The sequence below is a fragment of the Trichechus manatus genome, unplaced genomic scaffold, assembly GCF_000243295.1.
Source record: "Trichechus manatus latirostris isolate Lorelei unplaced genomic scaffold, TriManLat1.0 scaffold00038, whole genome shotgun sequence".
Taxonomy (NCBI): domain Eukaryota; kingdom Metazoa; phylum Chordata; class Mammalia; order Sirenia; family Trichechidae; genus Trichechus; species Trichechus manatus.
In genome coordinates, this window is record NW_004443974.1 from 4,499,876 (window position 1) to 4,519,447 (window position 19,572).

The 19,572-nt window shown below is 37.0% G+C and overlaps 1 protein-coding gene across 2 annotated transcripts in view; it reads right to left on the reverse strand.

The window, feature by feature from the left end:
* Positions 1-922: 922 nt before the first annotated feature.
* The window catches only part of LYPLA1 (lysophospholipase 1), a 30,037-nt gene continuing 11,387 nt past the window's right edge, over positions 923-19,572 (reverse strand). Inside the window, exons 3-9 of one of the 2 annotated variants that reach the window (XM_023730656.1) lie at positions 17,421-17,486; positions 16,415-16,462; positions 12,869-12,939; positions 12,555-12,628; positions 9,902-10,003; positions 8,852-9,028; positions 923-5,119 (exon numbers count right to left, since the gene is read on the reverse strand). In XM_023730656.1, the coding sequence (XP_023586424.1) occupies positions 5,066-5,119; positions 8,852-9,028; positions 9,902-10,003; positions 12,555-12,628; positions 12,869-12,939; positions 16,415-16,462; positions 17,421-17,486 (592 nt within the window). In that variant the 3' untranslated portion in view covers positions 923-5,065. The remainder of the gene's footprint in view (positions 5,120-8,851; positions 9,029-9,901; positions 10,004-12,554; positions 12,629-12,868; positions 12,940-16,414; positions 16,463-17,420; positions 17,487-19,572) is intronic. The other variant, XM_004375614.2, reaches the window with a different exon arrangement.

Below are 19,572 nucleotides of genomic sequence, written 5' to 3' on the forward strand. Positions count from 1 at the left end.
TATCTGACAATTTCTTTGTCTCTGGTTGTTATTAAGATCTTCTCTTTTTTTAGTTAAGAGCTACCGCTCCTAACTAAAAGGTCAGCAGTTGAAATCCACCAGCCACTCCTTGGAAACTATATGGGGCAGTTCTACTCTGCCCCATAGGGTTGTTATGAGTCAAAATCTGCTCGATGACAACAGGTTTGGGTTTTTTTTTCTGTTTCACTCTTCTCCATAATGTGTCTCAGTAAAGAATTAGCTTATTTATCCTGTTAGTAACTCTTTTCTGCCTCCTGGATCTGAGGTTTCTTACCCTTCATCAAATCTGGAAAACTTTCAGTCATTTTATCTTCAAATATTGTGTCTCTCTCATTCTCTCTCCTGGAACTTCTATTAAACTTTATATTGGATCCCTTCATTTTCTTTTTCTAGTGTCTTAACTTCCCTTCTGCTCACTGAACTTCCTTCCGGGCAAATTCCTCAGAAATATCTTCCAATTCCATTGTGTCTAATATGCAGTTTAACTTATTCATTTGACTATTTTTTGACAGGCAATATATTAACATGATTCAAAATCTAAACAAAATGTCTAGAGACTTGCTTCCACTCCTGTCCTTATGTACCCTGTATCTCCCCATTCATACGCCATAACCACTTTTATTAGATTCTTCTCTATCTAGTGTTTATCTAATGCAAATTATAGCCAAGTCAAGTATGTGGTCTTATTTCCTCTACCTCTGTCATTTACCTGATTTTTTTATCTGATAATGTATCCTGTATCTTTTCCAAATTAACACAGGGCATCCTCATTCTTTTTCTATAGCTGCATAACATTCCATTGTCTTGATGTACAATAGTTTATTTAGCTGGTCCACTTTTATTCAGCATTTGGTCATGTCAAATATTTTGCAGCCAAAATAACGCTTCTTCCATTGAGATTTTTCATTTAAGTGACTTTTTCATTTCTAAAGCTGTATTTCTTCTCAAATCTGGATGTTTTATACTGTCTTATTCTTTTTTCACTTGCTTATTCTTTTGTCTTTAACATTCTCATACTATCTAAAAGTTCTATTTAAGTTCCCAGGAGTCTATTATCCCTTTATCTTTTGTGTCAGCTGGTATTCATTTGGAGCCCTGGTGGAGCAGTGATTAAGCGTTCAGCTGCTAAAAAGGTCAGCAGTTCAAATCCACCAGCCACTCCTTGGAAATCCTACGGGGCGGTTCTACTCTGTCCTATAGGGTCGCTATGAGTCAGAATCAACTTGATGGCAACGGGTTTGTTTTTTGGTATAAATTTATGGTAGGTAGACTGTTCCCTTGTATGGTTTGTAATTTTAGATTGTTGAACTCACTGCTGGCAGGCTGTCATGCACCATGGGTTGAGGATATCCCTCTCCATAAAGAATTTGTATTTGCCTTTCCCAGGTGCCTGAGGGGTGAAGCCAGTACAGGGTAACTTTATGTTAATTTATAAGTTTATGTGTTTCCAGGCCACATAAACAGTATTGCTACAAATTTAAATGCACATGAGGACAAGCTCCTGGCTAAAAATGTTCACCGGAAGCTCTCTCTCATCTCCCAGTTCAGAACTCAGGCCAAAATAGACGAGCTTCCTCTTCACTTCCCTGGGGTTGGGGTTTTTCTAGATCACCTGTGGCACTGAGCACAGTCCTAAAAGGATGCTGGCCTCATAAATTTCACTATCCTCTTTTTGGGGCTTTCATTTGAGCCCCAAATGTTTAAGTGTACCATGTGAGCTTTTGGTTTCTGTTTAACTCTTTCTGGACACTAGAGGTTGCAGTATCTTTGAGCTGACGGTTACCACAATTTATCTAGCATTTCTAGGTGTTTTGTATTTTGTGAAATATGTTTTGTTGTTGCTGTTGTGTGAATAAGCATTTAAATTACCCCTTTGGGACAGCAGTGAGGTAGTAAAGACCATGCACTTGAGGTTGTTGTTGTTATGTGCTGTCAAGTCAGTTCTGGTTCATAGCCATCCTACGTATGAAAGAATGAAGCACTCCCTAGTCCTGCGCCATCCTCACGATCATTGCTGTTTGAGACCATTGCTGCAGTCACTGTGTCAATCCATCTCGTTGAGGGTCTTCCTCTTTTTTGCTGACCCTCTACCACTTGAGGTTGGGCACATCAATCTGAATCCTGGCTCTTCCACATAATAGCTCTGTAATCAGTTTACCTGTCTAGATGTCAGTTTCATCTGTAAAATAAACTCATGTGAAGAGTATATGAATAAAGGATATAAAATGCTTCATACAGTGCCTAGAACATATTAAGTATTTATTAAGTTAAACTTTTACTTTTTTGATTTGTAGTAATTTTTACAAAATAAAATGGTAGTTGTTAGGAGGGTGGTAAATGTATCATGCATCTACTTTTTATAGTAGCAATTAGACTAACTGCAATAATTAAATTTCCCCATTATTTACATACCTATAAAGCACTATTTTTATCTACCTACTGATAGTACAGTGAAACCTCTGAGAGCCGGAATTTGACTGCCTTGCTTTCTGGTCTCACAGGTTTCCTGCCTTTGACAGTGTGCAGTCTTACCACTTTTCTATCATTTGTTTTAGTAGAAAATATTTGAATTTTCTGGCTCTCATAGCTTTCAGCTTTCACAGGTTTTACTGTACTAGCACCATGCTCTGACCACATCTAATGGTGAGGTGAGCACAATATTTTAAAAAGGATGATGAAATAAAGATTATCACATGAAATAAGGAGCTGCTGTGGAAGATACATTAAAAAAAGAGTCGAAGTTAGAGACAGTATTTGTGGCACAGACTCTTCTTACCAGTAGCGCTACCCAAAAAACACAACAAGCAGCCTTACAAACAGGTGAGCTTGTCATTCCAAGTGTTCAAAAGCAGCAGCTGAAGGATTAAGAGACAGAACAGAAAGAATTTCTATCTTGGGTAATAAGATTACTATGATCAGTTTCATCTAATAACATTCTGTAGATAACAGAATGAAAAGGAAAAGTTAGAAGTGAGCGGTGCTATAAAAGGAGAAAATGCTATTTGGATAACTGCTTTATGCCACTAATTAAAAATCCCAGTGAACACTACATAAGAGGAAAAGACAAAGAAATACATGAAAAAAAACTTCTTAAATAGGTTAGGGACACAAAAAACACTTTTAGGTGTTTGGACTTGGGCTTGATTTTTTAAAAAAATTATTAGCCATTAAAATTGAATAATGAGAAAAGCTTCTCTTATGCCTGGTTCCATTCCATACCCACGATGCCACCATCAGAATTTCTCTCTCATATGTATATTCTTCTGATTACATTGTTATTTTTCTCCTTTTCATTATAGACATTCATGTCAGAGTAAACGCAAACATTAAAATAAGAAAATACTTGAAAAACAGTCACAGAAGAAAAAGAATTAAATTTTATTTCACATTAATAGAAATTGTGAAAAAAGATTTACATTTTCCCACATTACAGCAAACATTTCAATGGAATAAGAGATTTACCATAAATAAGATTTTGCTGATTTGCATAACTGAAACGAGTTTATATTCTTCAGAGTAAAGGAAAATGACTTAGTAAATGATTGTTTAAAATTTTAAAATCCAGACATAAACATATGGCTTCATCATTAACATTCTATATAGTACATTACTAAATTATTTCCATTATCAATTAGCACCCATTTATAAAGATGCATTCCTAACATTGTTCTGATCAGTTGCAACACAGCAGAAAAATTAACAACAGTTAAAAAATATCAAGCATAAATTTCTGCTACATATTAAAGTGTCTAGTAACTATATGTGTAGGGTTTTAACTAACCTTTATTGTCCATAAATTTGTTTTAAAATAATTTCTATCAGTAATCTGAAAATTTTGACTATATAAAGTCAAACGAATGCTATTTTTATGTTTGCACAAAAATTGACTTAAGTCAAAATTTCCAGTAAGTTCACTGGCAGATAGAAATAAAGCAAATTTTTTCTGATGGACTGCTAATTTTCCACAGTAATTGATTTCAAACATATGCACAAAAACAAGTAAACTCAAGTCTACACGGAGACTCACCTTAGACCAAATCATCTTAGAAGTTACAATTTTTAAGACTGAAGTGTTAAGTATTTCAGAACATAATAGAATATGACCTGATTTTTCTTCCAATTGATTACAAAAATAAATAAATAAATAAAACCACAGAATTATTCCTGTTACCGGGACTGAAGATTCTAGTAACTAAATAAGTCTACAGTATCAAAAATAAGTAGTGCAGAGGTCTTAAGTGATGTCTGGTTTCTTTACACAGTATAAATGCATTTAAAATACCACATCTGTGATTTAGAATGCCAATTACAATATTCATTAACAGTAGGTGTCTATGGCAGAAGGTCCACTGTGAAGGATAATAACTGAAGAACACATTTCTTTTCTAGAGAGGAGAAAAGAATATTAAACCAATGATATCAGAAAAAAAGAATAAGAAAAAATCCTGGTCCCCAAAATAAAAGGGCCATTAATTGAGAAGAGCAATATTATTATTCTTTCATTGACACATAAAAGCATTATCCCTACTATTAGAAATAATGTAATACCATCTCATTCTTTTTCTGTATTATAATTATTACATATACATATATAAAAACACAGACACTGCATGGTGACTAGGCAATTTCGGAATAAACCTATAGTCTAAGTCACAGCATATTTAAACCGTTTATATCTTAACTGCTCATTTATACATGAACAAATTTTCAGTAAGCATACTAATAAATTTCAAATAATGTAATAAAAAATCTGGTTACAGTATTTTATCATTTGCTGAATTGTATACATGTGGGAAAAAGAAGCTAGATGCTTCACCTATTTTAATACTAGTATGTTCTGGATCATATTATACAAATACATGTCTAGAAACTTAAAAGATCAGAAGTTTCCCATGAGGAAACATTATTTAGTCTGTCACTGGTATTTATTTGCAAAACATTCTAATGCTGCAAACATGAGAAGTTTCAGAATCGGGCACGTGAACAGCTTTCTACTCTACTGCAATGACGCTGGTGCACTTCCACACAAGGCCTCTTAGTGGTGTCAATCCACTGGAGGTAGGAGCTTATCAATGAATTGCTTGACATCCATCATTTCCTGTTTGGGATAAAGTGATTCAATAAGCAGTTATATAAATCAGACATTAAATCCCCTCTGAAGTGTTTAAACTACCACTAACTATATCTATCCATAGTGTACATAGGTAAGGTTAAAGCACATTGTTACTAAAACTAAAAACCAAACCCATTGCTGTCAACTTGATTTCCCACTCATAGTGACCTTATAGGACAGAGTAGAACTGCCCCATAGGGTTTCCAAGGAGCGGCTGGTGGACACGAACTGCTGACCTTTTCAGCAGCTGAAAGCTTATCCACTGTGCTACCAGGGCTCCATACTCTTACTATTACAGTTAAATAAAAAAAATCACAACAGAGAAATGAGGCACCAATAGAAATTTCAGAATATTTCCTATGATTATTATTATTGTACATTCAAATTATAGCCCCCATCAATTATCTCGTCCCAGGACAATGGTCTGTATTTTCCTATATTTGAACAATATAAAACACTAGGGGAAGGGCTTTAAAAGTGAAAGCACTCTCAGTAGCTATATTGAGAAGTCTCAGTAAGTATATAATTACTGACAACTAAAATCAGTGAGTAAGCCTAGCTTTTAACATTTCCCTCATTAGAATGAAATGCTAAATGCTACATCCATTATCATAAAACATTCTGTATCTTTCATAAGGAGTTACATTTAACTAATCCTCTGAAAATGAGCATGTAACTAAGATAGGTCTGGAAAGACAGGAAAATGAATATACCAAACACTACAGAAGACATTTCTTCCTAGAAGACTTCTGCATCTGGCTCAGTTTTCTTACCTCCCTCAAACCCATTTACTACCATCATCTCTAGTGTATCAAGACCTTATCCTCACAGTTTCACAAACTAGCAATGCAGAGAAGCTTCAACCTTGTAGCAATTCAGTCACACAGAAAACCACCACATAGGAAAGTGTTCTACTTTCTAACACCCTCACATCCTGACATGTTCCTGTGACACATCTCTTACAATATTCTACCTCTCCTCCTCACTTAATGCCAATCTACTTTCTGTTCCTAATCACTCAGTCCAGTATCCTCAAATGTGACATCACAAAGAATCTTCTATGGAGCTTTCATTCTAAAGACGTATCATACAAACTCAGATACCCAAGTTCACCCAATACCAGAACTTCAGAGTTTGGAGCTTGTGCACCTGCATTTTTAAAATCTCCGTGGTAATTGTGATGTAACTGTTGAAAACCACTGCGCTAAGCCCTCAGTCCCTCCTGGATACGCAGAGCGCCCAGCCCTCCCTTTCTGAATTCAACACTTAATTATGGTTTCAACTATATTCTCAATAGCACTTTATAATACTAGCCCCCTTTTCTTTCTGGATGAATCATATACCATGGCTTTTTCTGCCCCTGAAGCAAATGATTTAACCAGGCTGAGTAACTTTAAAACACTGCTGGCTTGAACCACCTTAATGCTTAGGAATCAATTTTTCATTCTAGGCCTTTTGAAGCCTCCAAACATATCCAGGTTTTCCTTCTTATCAAGTAACCACATCTCCTATTTTACTAAAAAGATAAAGAGCATCTAATATGAGTTTTCAACTACTCTCTTCTCTACCTCAACAGCCCGTTTCTATTCATCCATCCTCTTCTATCTTGATGCAAAAGTGTTTTTCTCCTTTAAGGCAAGCACTTCCCATTTTGGGACTTAATTCTTTGTATAAGCCCTCTAAGGTTTCCCCCATCTCAATTTATCTTCTCTTTATTGCATCACCTCCCTCCCTTTCGCTGCCCCACAGACTTCTTTCTCCCATTCTATTTTTTTCTTTAAAAATATATATATATTTTATTACATTTTTGGTGGAAATGTACACAGCAAATTAGGCTCCCATTTAATAATTTCTAGACATATTGTTCAGTGACATTGGTTACATTTTCCACACTGTGTCAGCATTCTCATTATTTCCTTTCTGGTTGCTGGAATTCAAAGCCCTTTTAAATATATTCCTTTACACTGTCCATACTTGTATTTCATTCCTTCACCACTGGAAAATTCACTGTCACTTGAGCATCCCCTATACCGTCCTTCTACCTGTCTTTGTTAATTTGATTTCCTATTAACTCCACTTCCATAGGTAGAATTCCTGCTTTTAATTCAAGGCTCTCAGATATTCTCTTCCAAATTAAACCTTTCCTGATTCCCTCATCTCATGTTTCCATTTTTTTTGAGCATCCAGAGAAACTGGCATGTCTCTTACATCACCCATTCTACTCTGTCTTGTAATCTGAAAGGTTTTCTTTTCTTGACTTTCCTCCTTAATAAAAGACTTACTAATTTTGTGTCCCTGCAGTGTCCTGCAAACACAGGGCATTTTTTTTTTTTTTTTTTTGTAACAGACTCCTATCCTGTTTAAAAAGAGCCTTTCCCCCTTTTACCAAAACCTCTTCTAAAAGGTTTATATATGTTGCTTCTACTTCCTTATTTCCCTATCCGTTTCACACATTCCACTGCTGTTTGGCTTCTATCCCCTCAAACATCCAAGGTTACAGAGGCCTACTTCTCCTTGCTCATTCTCTGAATCATCTGTCACTGCTCCCTCTCATTCTGAAACTGTCTCCGTCCATACCCTCCTTCAACACCTAACTTCTTTTTCCTTAGCCTGAATCTAAATATAGGCATCCCCCACAACTCTATTCCTCACCTTTTTTCTCATGATATTCTCCCAAGAAAATTCTTTACTGATCAACAATATTGATAATGATTCCAAGTCTCTACTTCTAGGCTTGAGCATTAGAGAAGTATTTCCAACATCTCATTTTGTTATTGAGGGGTACATTAATCTCAGTATGTTTATTAAACTTAATATTTTCTCCTTCATATCATCCTAAAACCATTTATTTCAAGTCTATGAATGACATGACAGCCTCTTATCACTTGAGCTAGAAATCTAAGTCTTCTTTGACACCTCCTTTCTTACCCCAGATAGTCACTAAATGCTGTATCACCTGTTTTCAGAATATAGATGAGATCACATCTCCCTTCAATCAGAAAATGTCAATGGCTTCCTGCTGCCTAGCAAACAAGTCCACCCTCAGAACAACATCATCATTCTCAATGGCTAAGTCTCCACTTCCTATGTCCTCTGTTCTACAGCACCAGACTTTCATGAGAGACTCCAGCCATACTGGCTAGCTTGTCCTGCCTCTCCTACAGTCCTGTCTCTGTATACTTGCTAAGCAAATCCTTCCCATGCTCCAGGGTTAGCTCTTCTATCACCTTCTCAGTGCCTCCTAAGATAAATCAGTCACTCTTCTCAGCAGTCTACAGCACTTTTTTTAAACTTCTAACATAATATATACTACATTCTGCCTTCCACACAGTAGTTGAATATGTCCTTCTTCCATTATTAAACTTCTAATTTTAATTATTTTAAAAGGGAATGTTTATTATTCATCTTTGAATTATGTACAATGCTTGAATGTAATAAGCAATCAGTAAATATTTGTTGAATTAAAGTGAATAAACTCTTATCTAATGATGTGCCAATGTATGAGTCAATGTGAACTCATTAATTAGCTCCATTAAATCCCAAAACAGTCAAATGTTATTTATTTTTACATATTTCATGTCACTGAACTGTACATGTAAAGAATGTTAAAATGGCAAATGTTTTGTTACCTATAAACTTACCACCAAAAGATAAAAAAAAAATCACATGGAAAAAGTTGCAAATATGGCTCTGTAACCAACGCTTCCAAACATTTACCTGTTGACATGAACTGTGCATCATGCCCTCATAAGTTTTAAAGGTTACATTGGCTGGATTTACCAATGTTTTTAGCTTTTCCACAGTAAGAGAACCAAACATTAGCGGAACTAAAGGGTCGAAATCTCCATGGCACTGGAGAATAGAAATATCTTTGTTAGCACCACTGATAGGACCCTGCAAAAAAGGAAAAAAATCATCAAGTAGTATATTTATTCAACTGTACAGAACACTATGGCAGGCATAAAAAATTGTAGCTGGATAAACACACACAACATACATTAAGTAATTACAGGCTACATTTGGCCAAAGAAGGAAAATTTTTTCCACCTCTATGCTCCCCGTATCTCTTTATTTAAACTTTTATAGGGTATATGATTACTCTGCCTTGTATATTCCCAGTGAAATAGTTGCTTGAAGCATATTATAGCTTACTTTATTTTCACATTTTCAGTGTCTTTCACTTGAGAAGTAATCAATAACTATTAGTACCAATCAGCTGAATCATGTTCTTCTCAGCTCTTCATTTAACTGATATAAACAAGAGCTTTTATTTGATTTAAATAAGAAAGCTAATAAGCAATACTTATTATGTGTATGACATCGAGTTAATATATAGTGACAAGAAAGAATGAACCCCAGATTTTAAAATGAATTAAAAAAAAAAAGCCCACACTTCTCATTTCTACCTAAGTACCATATATTGTTTCACACTGTTGAACATTTAGAAATTATATTCTATGGCAAACATTCTGTATCAAACGTAAGTATACTGAACATTCAAAAATATTACCTCTGTGTGTTAAAAATAGCCCTGATTTTAATATACATCCTGTACTTTATTAATACTCTTGAAATATAAGATAAATGAGAACAGGTGTTTCTACATAACCCAGTTCGTGTAAGACATTTTGGTGTATAAACAAAGCTTAGGAGTCAATCATGAAAGTCTAAGAAAACTCTTCTGCAAAGGTGATGGAACTGCACCAACACTAAGTGCTCATCTCTTATCTCAGGACTCCGACATGGTGGGGGCATCAGTCAGGATACCTGTGGAAATGAGGTCCGAAGCGGAAGCCAGCAACTGAGCCCCACGACACCCGCCAGTTTCTGTTGTGTGGTAAGAGCAGTATACAAAGATAAAGCTCCTCCCTGGAAAAGCAAGTAGGTAAAATCAGTGCAACACGTAAGCTGGTACAGCAACTTAAGAGCTTTCTTCTTATTATCTATTATCCATAATGTCCATAAAAATCAGATTGGGTGGCTGATGTTAAACCAAATCAGGTAAACCAGTAGAGATACATAAAGGACACTGATTCTCGACACTAAAAACCTAAGTCAGAACACAGTCTCCCAATCCGTGGAGACAGAGTTGGCAGTAAACTGCTGCACTGACAGTGTACCTTAGGGATATTCCCAATTTACAGTAATCATTTTCTCCTCTGAGAACTCGCGGCCATAAAATCAAATTTAGTCTTAAATAGGTATTATTTCCTATATGAGAAATTCAAGGTAAGGACCATGTAGTAGACACCTTTAGAGGATTTGCCTGCCCAGCTCACAACACCTTGTGTTCTGGGGACCGTGTTCCCATTGGTCATCAAGATGCCAGGCCACCCTGACCGTACTGGGGGTCCCTGGATCATGTGTGCAGATTAGATTCTTTCCCATCAAGAAGAGTCATATTTTTTTCTCCCAGGATCTTGAAACTGGGATTCAGTGACTGCAGTCAGTTTCTTTGTGTGGCTGGAACTGTAAAATGTAAATTCAAAAGCTGGAGGAGCTAGAGGAAGCAGAAGCTGACAGCCAACGTGGATGAGAGATGAAGCAGATGGGCAGAGAAACACAGACATGAACAATGGAAAGAAAGTCCTGACAGCTTTCGAAGTCTAGTTCCAGCTCCTTCCTGAGGCCTTGCTTCACTGCCTTCCTCGGTTTCCTTGACATGATCCATAGACTCATAATATCTCCTCTCCCCTTTTTTTCCTTCTTTGAAAAAGTTCATCTGTTACTTCACTGAAAAAATTTTTTAAAATATTTATTGTGATTTTGGTGAAGTTCACACAGCAGTTTAGGTTCCTATTTAACAATTTCTACACAAGTTGTTCAGTGACATTGGTTACATTCTTCACAACGCATGAACATTCTCATTATTTCTATTCCAGTTGTTCTATTTCCATTAATGTAGTTCCCTGCCCCCTCACATTCTCATCTTTGTTTTAAAGTAATTGTTGACTGTTTGGTCTCATATAGGTGTCTTTTTTTAAAAGGAACACAGTACTTACAGACGATATTCATTACTTCTTGAGCCAACTGTTATTTAGCTACAAGGTGACCTCAAGGGTTAGTTTTGGTTCAAGTTTTGAAGAGACTCAGGTCAATAGTCCTGGGAATTCCTTCAGTCTGAACCAATCCTGTAGGTCTAATTTTTTTTTTTCCCAGGAATCTGAAGTTCTGGTTCCACATTTTTTCCCCATTCTATCAGGGTGTATCTATTGTGGCCCTGATTAGAATGGCTGGTAGTGGTAGCTGGCATCATCTAGTTCTTCTGGTCTCAGGGTAGATGAGGCCATGGTTCATGTATCTTCCCCCTTTCCTGCTTAAGCTACTATGAGTTCGTCTCTGTTAATTGTAACCAATGAATCAGAAATATACACTTTCTCTTTTGAACCAAGCATTAAATTTTATACCTGTTTATGCCACAATGTGTATTATAATGTACATCATCTGTGAATTTCAACAAACCAAACCAATCTTTCTACTGAATAGTATCTTCTAAAGTATCCCCAAATTCTGACATTTCTCTAATTCAGGTAGTCTGAATACTAAATTGTTGATTTAGAAGATTTGTAGATTAGAAGCTAGGGCAATTTGGGGATAGCTCAGGTGGCTAACAGGTGATAGGCTAATGTAAAGACACAAGGTCAATATGAGATCACTGTGTCTGTGAAGAGTGTGGAAGGTGGGAGAAAAAGTATAGAAAGGAAGGAAGGAAGATGCCAAAATAAACACCCCATATTTATATTTAAATCCTATTTTTTCACCACTAAGAAAAGGAAAACATTCTCTTTTCTCTTATACCTTACTGTTACTCTCAGTATTCTCTTCCCAGGAAAGAGTACTTAAGCTTGTGTCATCAGAGTTCTGTTTAGTTAGAGGTACACAGTAGTGAATTAGAATCCTAACAGTATGTATAGTCTGGCTATTTTGAGAAGATGTATTCCACATTCCAACCAATTTAGTTAATAAATAAAATTTGAAGACACAACCTATAAGGTGAAGGCTACTGCCAAATAGATCAAAAAACCAGAAAAATAAGAGAGTATGAAGTAGAAATTATTTTGTCCATTCAAATTTAATTCAGCATTGTTGCTGTAGTGTGTTACTGAGTCGATTCTGACTCATAGCGATCCTATAGAACAGAGTAGAACTGCCCCATAGAGTTTCCTAGGCTGTAATCTTTATGAGAGCAGATCACCAGGGCTTTTCTCTCATGGAGCCACTGTGGGTTCAAACTGCCGACTTGTCAGTTAGCAGCTAAGCACTTTACCATTGTACCACCAGCATTAAAAGTTTAAGTACATCAGTCTAGAGTCTATAACATCTCCAAAAAAAAGGACTCCACCAGAGCAAAAGGATTGAAACCACAGATTTCTACATAGTATATTAATGGTGCTGACATACCACACAAACTTCATCTTACCTGAGAAAATCCTCCCAAAATAATTCTGGCAGAAGGAATTCCGTTCTTCACCTCTTGATCTATCAATGCTTTGACTAAAAAATAATGTAAAAATTAATTACCAACACTTTCAAAATTAATTACCAATACTTAATTACCAAATTGTATTGTTACAATTTAAAATCAACAGTAAAAATTAATAATAGAAAAGCACAAAGTATATTGAGGGTAAAAATAAGGGAATAAAAATACATTCTCATTTTAAATCAGTATCAATATAACTTCTGAAAACATTTATGAATGCTTTGTTGGTTATCAAATGTTTCTGAACTTACCGTTTTCTGCTGCTTGTTTGATTCCATGTTCATCCTCCTGTGAATCTGGTGAAAGCCCAATAATATCAAACCTGCAAATAAGACAAAATCTTAAAAAAATCCTGTGATTCTAAGAAAATCTACTTTTGAAATGTTTTACTAAACTCAGTCTTGTTGTTGATATTTTTGTTAGTTGCCATCAAGTAGGTTCCGACTCACGACAACCCAACGTACAACAGAATAAAATGTAGCCTGGCCCTGCACCATTGTCACAGTCACTGGTTATGCTTAAGCCCGTTGTTATGGCCACTGTGTCTTTTGACGGTCTTCCAACCTAGGAGGCTCATCTTCCAGCACTGTATCAGACAATATTCTTTTTTTTTTAATTTTATTTTATTGTATTATTATTTAAATTCTTGTTGTGCTTTAGGAGAAGGTTTACAGAGCAAATTACTTTCTCATTAAACAATAATACACGTTTTGTGACATTGGTTGCCAACCTCACGATGTGTCAACACTCTCCCCTTCTGGACCTTGGGTTCCTCATTTCCATTTGTCCAGCTTTCCTGTCCCCTCCTGCCTTCTTATCCTTGCCCCTGGGCTGGTGTGCCCATTTAGTCTCATATACATGGTTGAGCTATGTGTATTGTTTGTTTTATGGGCCTGTCTAATCTTTGGCTGAAATGTGAACCTCAGGAATGACTTCAGCACTGAGTTAAAAGGGTGTCTGGGGGCTATACTCTTGGGGTTCCTCCAGTCTCTTTAAGACCAGTAAGTCTGGTCTTTTTTTGTGAGTTAGAATTTTGTTCTACATTTTTCTTCAGCTCTGTTTGGGACCCTCTATTGTAATCCCTGTCAGAGCAGTCAGTGGTGGTAGCCCAGCACCAGCTAGTTGTGCTGGATTCAGTCTGGTGGAAGCTGTGGTAGCTGTGGTCCATTAGTTCTTTGGACTAATCTTTCCCTTGTGTCTTTGGCTTTCTTCATTCTCCCCTGCTCCAGACAGGATGGGAACAGTAGAGTATCTTAGATGGTTGCTCACAAGCTTATAAGACACCAGATGCTACTCATCAAAGTAGGATGTAGAACATGTTCTTTATAAACTATGTTATGCCAATTGAGATAGATGTCCCCTGTATCGGACAGTATTCTGTTGTGGTCCACAGGGTTTTCACTGGTTAATTTTCAGAAGTAGATTGCCAGGCCTTTCTTCATAGTCTGTCTTAGTCTGGAAGCTCTACTGAAACTCATCCACAATGGGTGTCCCTTCTGCTTTTTGAAATACTGGTGACATAGCTTCCAGTATCACAGCAACATGTAAGCCACCACAGTAAACAAACTAACACACAGGTGGGTGTGATGGTTAACGTTATGTGTCCAACCCGGCTAGGCTACGATTCTCAGCGGTTTGGCAGACACTACGTACTCGCTTCCATTTTGTGATCTGATGTGAGCAATCAATAGATTGAAAGGGGAATTTTCTTGGAGGTATGGCCTGTCTGCAGTATATAAATGGATGTGTTGGCAAAGCTCGCTCTCTTTCTTGACAGTACCCTTTTCTTGTCCCCTGACCTCCGGTTCTTGGGACATAAGCCTACAGAAGCCTCCAGCCTGCCGCCGGACTTGCAGATTTTGGGTTTGTCAGCTCCAGCAACCATGTGAGAGAGCAGAGGTCTTCAGCCTGTTGACTGACCAACGGATTTGGGACTTGCAAGCCCCATAACTGCATAAGCCATTTTCTCAAAACTGCATGAGCCATTTCCTTGAAGTAAATTTCTCTCTGTATGTAACTGTATGTGCTTCACTAGTTTAGCTCTTCTAGAGGACCCAGACTAAGACAGGTGGTGACAGCCAGTTGCTGTTGAGTTGACTCTATCTCATGGCAACCCCATGTGTGTCAGAGTAGAACTGTGCTGCTTAGGGTTTTCAATGGGTGATTTTCTCACCAGGTCTTTCTTCGAAGATGCCTCTGGGTGGACTTGAACCTCCAACCTTTCAGTTAGCAGCCGAGTGTATAACCATTTGCACCACCTAGGGATTCCAAACTCACAGTAGTTTGGATAAAAAGGGCTAACCAAACATATTATCTAGAATATGAAACTCAAATGCTTACAGAGACCAAAAAGTTCAAACACATGAATTTGACATCCTGTATGTTCTTTTCACTCCAACTAAATATAGACTCTAACGTCAAAAAGCCACAGTGCCATGTAATTTTAGGGTGAGAACAGCCTCAGAAATTATCTAGTCTAATCTTACATCCAAGCAGGGATCTTAACCCACAATCCTGAAAAGTTTGCAGTAAAATCCAGCTACTCATTTCCCTCTTCTATTAAATCTTAAGTAAATCCAATGGAATAGTTACTTTTCCTTAACATGTGACTCTTGTACACACTATTTCACACCTACTAATCGTAGGTATTTATAATGATCTTCTCATCCATATTCTGCAGAACTTTTTCATCATGAGTTGCAGAAGCATTCTGCTGGCCCTTTCTAGTTCTCTGTTGGTTATATACTTCTCTATCATCTCATTATGGTCTCCAGCAACATTAGGTAGAAAATTTGATTCTGGGATGACGATTCTACCAGATAGGGAAGATGAAGGAACCAAAGCCAAGGTAGGTCAGAACTTGAAAAAGCTGCCAAGGGCTCTAAATTAGGTAAGAAAGAAAGTGCAGAGGTAGGTTAGAGATGGATGGGAAAGCAGAAGGGACAAGAGGACAACAGACTGGAGGCCGAGATGAGGTCCAAGGACAAACAGTGTGGAAACAGGAAGGCCAGAGCAAAAGATGGATAACTATGCTTAACAGTCAGGTCTGAATCAGATGTCTTCCAAGATGAGACAGTTCCAGAAGACAAGCCCAGGGAATGACTGTGGAAATGAGCGAAGGAAAGTCACTGGCGAAGAAAGAGGTCAAGGAAGTCACAACCAGTCACGGTATGAAAGGGGCATTTACACTGGATCCCGTAGCCCTGAAAAGAGAAAAGGATGGCAGGAGGTGGACAGAAAGAAAGATGCAAAACAGGGTCTCAGAGTCATTCTGTGAAAAGATCTGATGGCAGGAGCCTCAAAGAGCAGAGCAGCAGAATCGTAATCTGGAAGTGGCTCAGAGGAACAAGGAACCAAACCCACTTCCTGACCATACAGTCCACAAGGAAGAAGAGACTATCTTGAGAAGACAAAACGGGAAGCAGCTTCCTTTAAAATTAGCCAGCTTTCCAGGAAGGCCAAAAGTTGGAAGGGTGATGAGGCTGTGGCTTAATCGGAGTGCCTTCTGACGTTTGGTTACCGAAATCAACAAATGTTTATCAAGCAATAGGAGGTATTTTCCCAAAATATTTCTATTCACCCATTCTATCCTGTTTCCCTATCAGTTTGTGCAGCCCCTTAAAAGTTTAGCCCTGAATGTAAAGTATAAAAAACTTAAATAATTAGATAAAAGGTTAAATTTAAGATTAACTATTTAACTATGCAATTTAAAAATAGCTGCACACCCAAGCACTTCCGATAAAAGACTAAGTAATATAAACAGAAGGTTCTTAATGAATAAGGAAATTCTTACTTACCAAGAAGGCATAGCCATGTTCATATTTAATGTAACAGGCATAATTGGCCTACATGGGAAAGAAAAAACCAAAAAATAAGAACAGTATACCAAAGCATAAAATCTAATAAATTCCAGCAATTAAAAATAGATCGTTACTGAGGCTCACATAAAAGTGGCATGCTATAATTTCAACACGTGAATTCCTTGAGCTGTTTCACTGCATGCACACCTGTACAATTCTGCTCTCCAGGCCTTCCGATGTGTGCTGAGCCAGAGCAGCTGCAGGAGAGACTAAGCCTGGCCAGTGAAAACCACAGTCCCTTCTAAACACTCTTATTTAAGACTTTAAACTAGACACGAGGAGGGAAACCAGTAGTCAAGGCTGTTGGAAATGTACAAAACAGACTTAGGCTAAGGACATGAGCAGTTTATTGCAAACACTGTAGCATCAGTTCCAGTATGCACAGACTACATTTCTGCTTATTTTCTAGGTCTTAGCTATGTACAGCTTTATTAAAGGACACCTAAATAAATAAGGGAAAAACAAGATTTGCATGGGAGTCTGACTCCAAAGCCTGTGTTTTCCCCACAGTATATCATATTGCCTCTTATGGGTAAAATTTAGGAGTGTTTTCAACATATAAAGACTTCTAGTAAAATCTGAAAGGTAAATTCCTTTCAGAGAAACATCACGGATATTGTTAGAACTTTATAGATATTTGTATTATCTAAAAATAATTTTCTAGCTGTAAGTGAAACTGACCTGAGATGTAATATTTTACATTTCTCAACAAAAAAAGAAAAAGTAAAATGACAAATAAACAATTTAACCAAGAGACCATTTAGCTTTAAATCTTAGCTTTAAAAAATTCTACTAATCTTTATTCTTATACTGAATATTTAAAAGATAAAAAATCAGGTTCAAATGCTTTTCCTGAAAAGTAAGTCTATCAAAAGTTTTAAATTTATCAAAATTATTCCTCTTCAGATTCTGCGTGAAAAGCGTGAAGATAAAAAATACTTACGCATGTGGGCAGATATATTTGATGTGTGAACTTCTGATACCTGCCAAGGCTTCTGCCCATCCATGCCTGATGGAAAAATTATTCAAATAACGTTATGAGATACTATTTTAAGTTCCAATAAATTAGTAACAGAATAGAACTGTAAAAAATTGTGAGGAAAAATGTAACCTACTTAATATATTTTTACACTGTTCACCATTGTTGTTGTTGTTAGGTGCCACTGAGTCAGTTTCAACTCTTAGTGACCCTATGTACAACAGAAAGAAACACTGCCCGGTCCTGCACCATCTTCACAAGCCTTGCTATATTTGAGCCCATTGTTGCAGCCACTATGTCAATCCATCTTGTCGAGGGTCGTCCTCTATTTCGCTGACCAAGCATGATGTCCTTCTCCAGGGACTGGTCCTTCCTGATAACATGTCCAAAATACGTGAGACCGATCTCACTATTGTTCACTCCTAAGGAGCATTCTGGCTGTACTTCTTCCAAGACAGGTTTGTTCATTCTTCTGGCAGTCCATGGTGTATTAAATATTTTTTGCCAACACCATAATTCAAATGTGGCAATTCTTCTTCACTCTTCCTTTTTTATTGTCCAGCTTACACACGCATACAGGGCAATAGAAAGCACCATGGCTTAGGACAGGCGCACCTTAGTCTTCAAGGTGACATCTTTGCCTTTTAACACTTTAAGAAGTCTTTTGCAGCAGAATTGCCCAGTGAAATACGTCGTTTGATTTCTTGACTACTGCTTCTGTGGGCGTTGATTACGGATCGAAGTAAAATGAAATCCTTGACAACTTCAGTCTTTTCTCCATTTGTCATGATGTTGCTTATTGGTCCAGTTGCGAGGATTTCTGTTTCCTTTATGTGGGGTGTAATCCACGCTGAAGTCTGTAGTCTTTGATCTTCATCAGTAAGTGCTTCAACTGCTTTCAGCAAGCAAGCACCATCAATACCATTAAAACAACTGCCACCACCTAGAAATGACTCAACTGTTGCTATTTCAATTTATCTATGCATAAAGATGATCTTTCAACATTTCTGAAAAGCACTATGTTCTCCATATATCTCCAGAGGGGTGCACAATTTCCAAATACAGATATATTTTATGTCTTTTTAAATTCGTAACGAAGTGCCCACAAAGTAGGTAAGATCAAGAACGTAATGCACATTTCATGTGAAGAGAGATGCTTCAGAGGAGTAAAGACAGTCAGTTGTCTAATATCTGTACATGTTTACTACAGTATTAAAAACAACTTTAACATTTTCCTCATGTGTACATGTATATATATACATATGCATATATATATATATATGTGTTCAAAACAGAATACCTGAAAAATTGAAAAAATTTATATCAACTATAATCCTTCTAGCCGGAATAAGCAGTTAATCTTTTTGATTTATCTCCTCCCAATTTCTCCATGCATAATAAATGATACAGATTTTATTAAAGTGGGCTCATACTACATGAACCACAGCCTTATCTACCCTGAGACTGGAAGAGCTAGATGGTGTCTGGCTACCACTACCAACTGTTCTAATCAGGGCCACAATAGATGGACCCTGATAGAATGAGGGAAAAATATGGAATAGAACTTGAAATTCCAGGGAAAAAAAAAACACAATGAATATCAAAAACAAATAAATATCAAAATAAATGAAACCTACTGGACTGGTTGAGACTGGAAGACTCCCCAAGATTACTGCCCCAAGATACTCTTCAAACCTTGAACTGAAACTAATCCCTGAGTCATCTTGTAGCTAAATAACAAATTGGCTCAAAAAATAAGATCATCTGTAAGTACTGTGTTCCTTTAAAAAACGACCTATATGAGATCAAATAGTCAACAATTACTTTAAAACAAAGGTGAGAATATTAGGGGGCAGGGAAACTACATTAATGGAAAGGGAACAATCAGAATAGAAATAATGAGAATGTTCATATACTGCGAAGAATGTAACCCATGTCAATGAACAATCTGTGCAGATACTGTTGAATGGGAACCTAAACTGCTGTATGAACCTTCATTGAAAACATATTATTAAAAAAAAAGGGGGGGGTCTCATATTTCACTATATATACTACACAGTTTCCTGCTAGGAGTTGTGCATGTATGCTTACATGTGCCCGTTTATGTGTGTGTTTG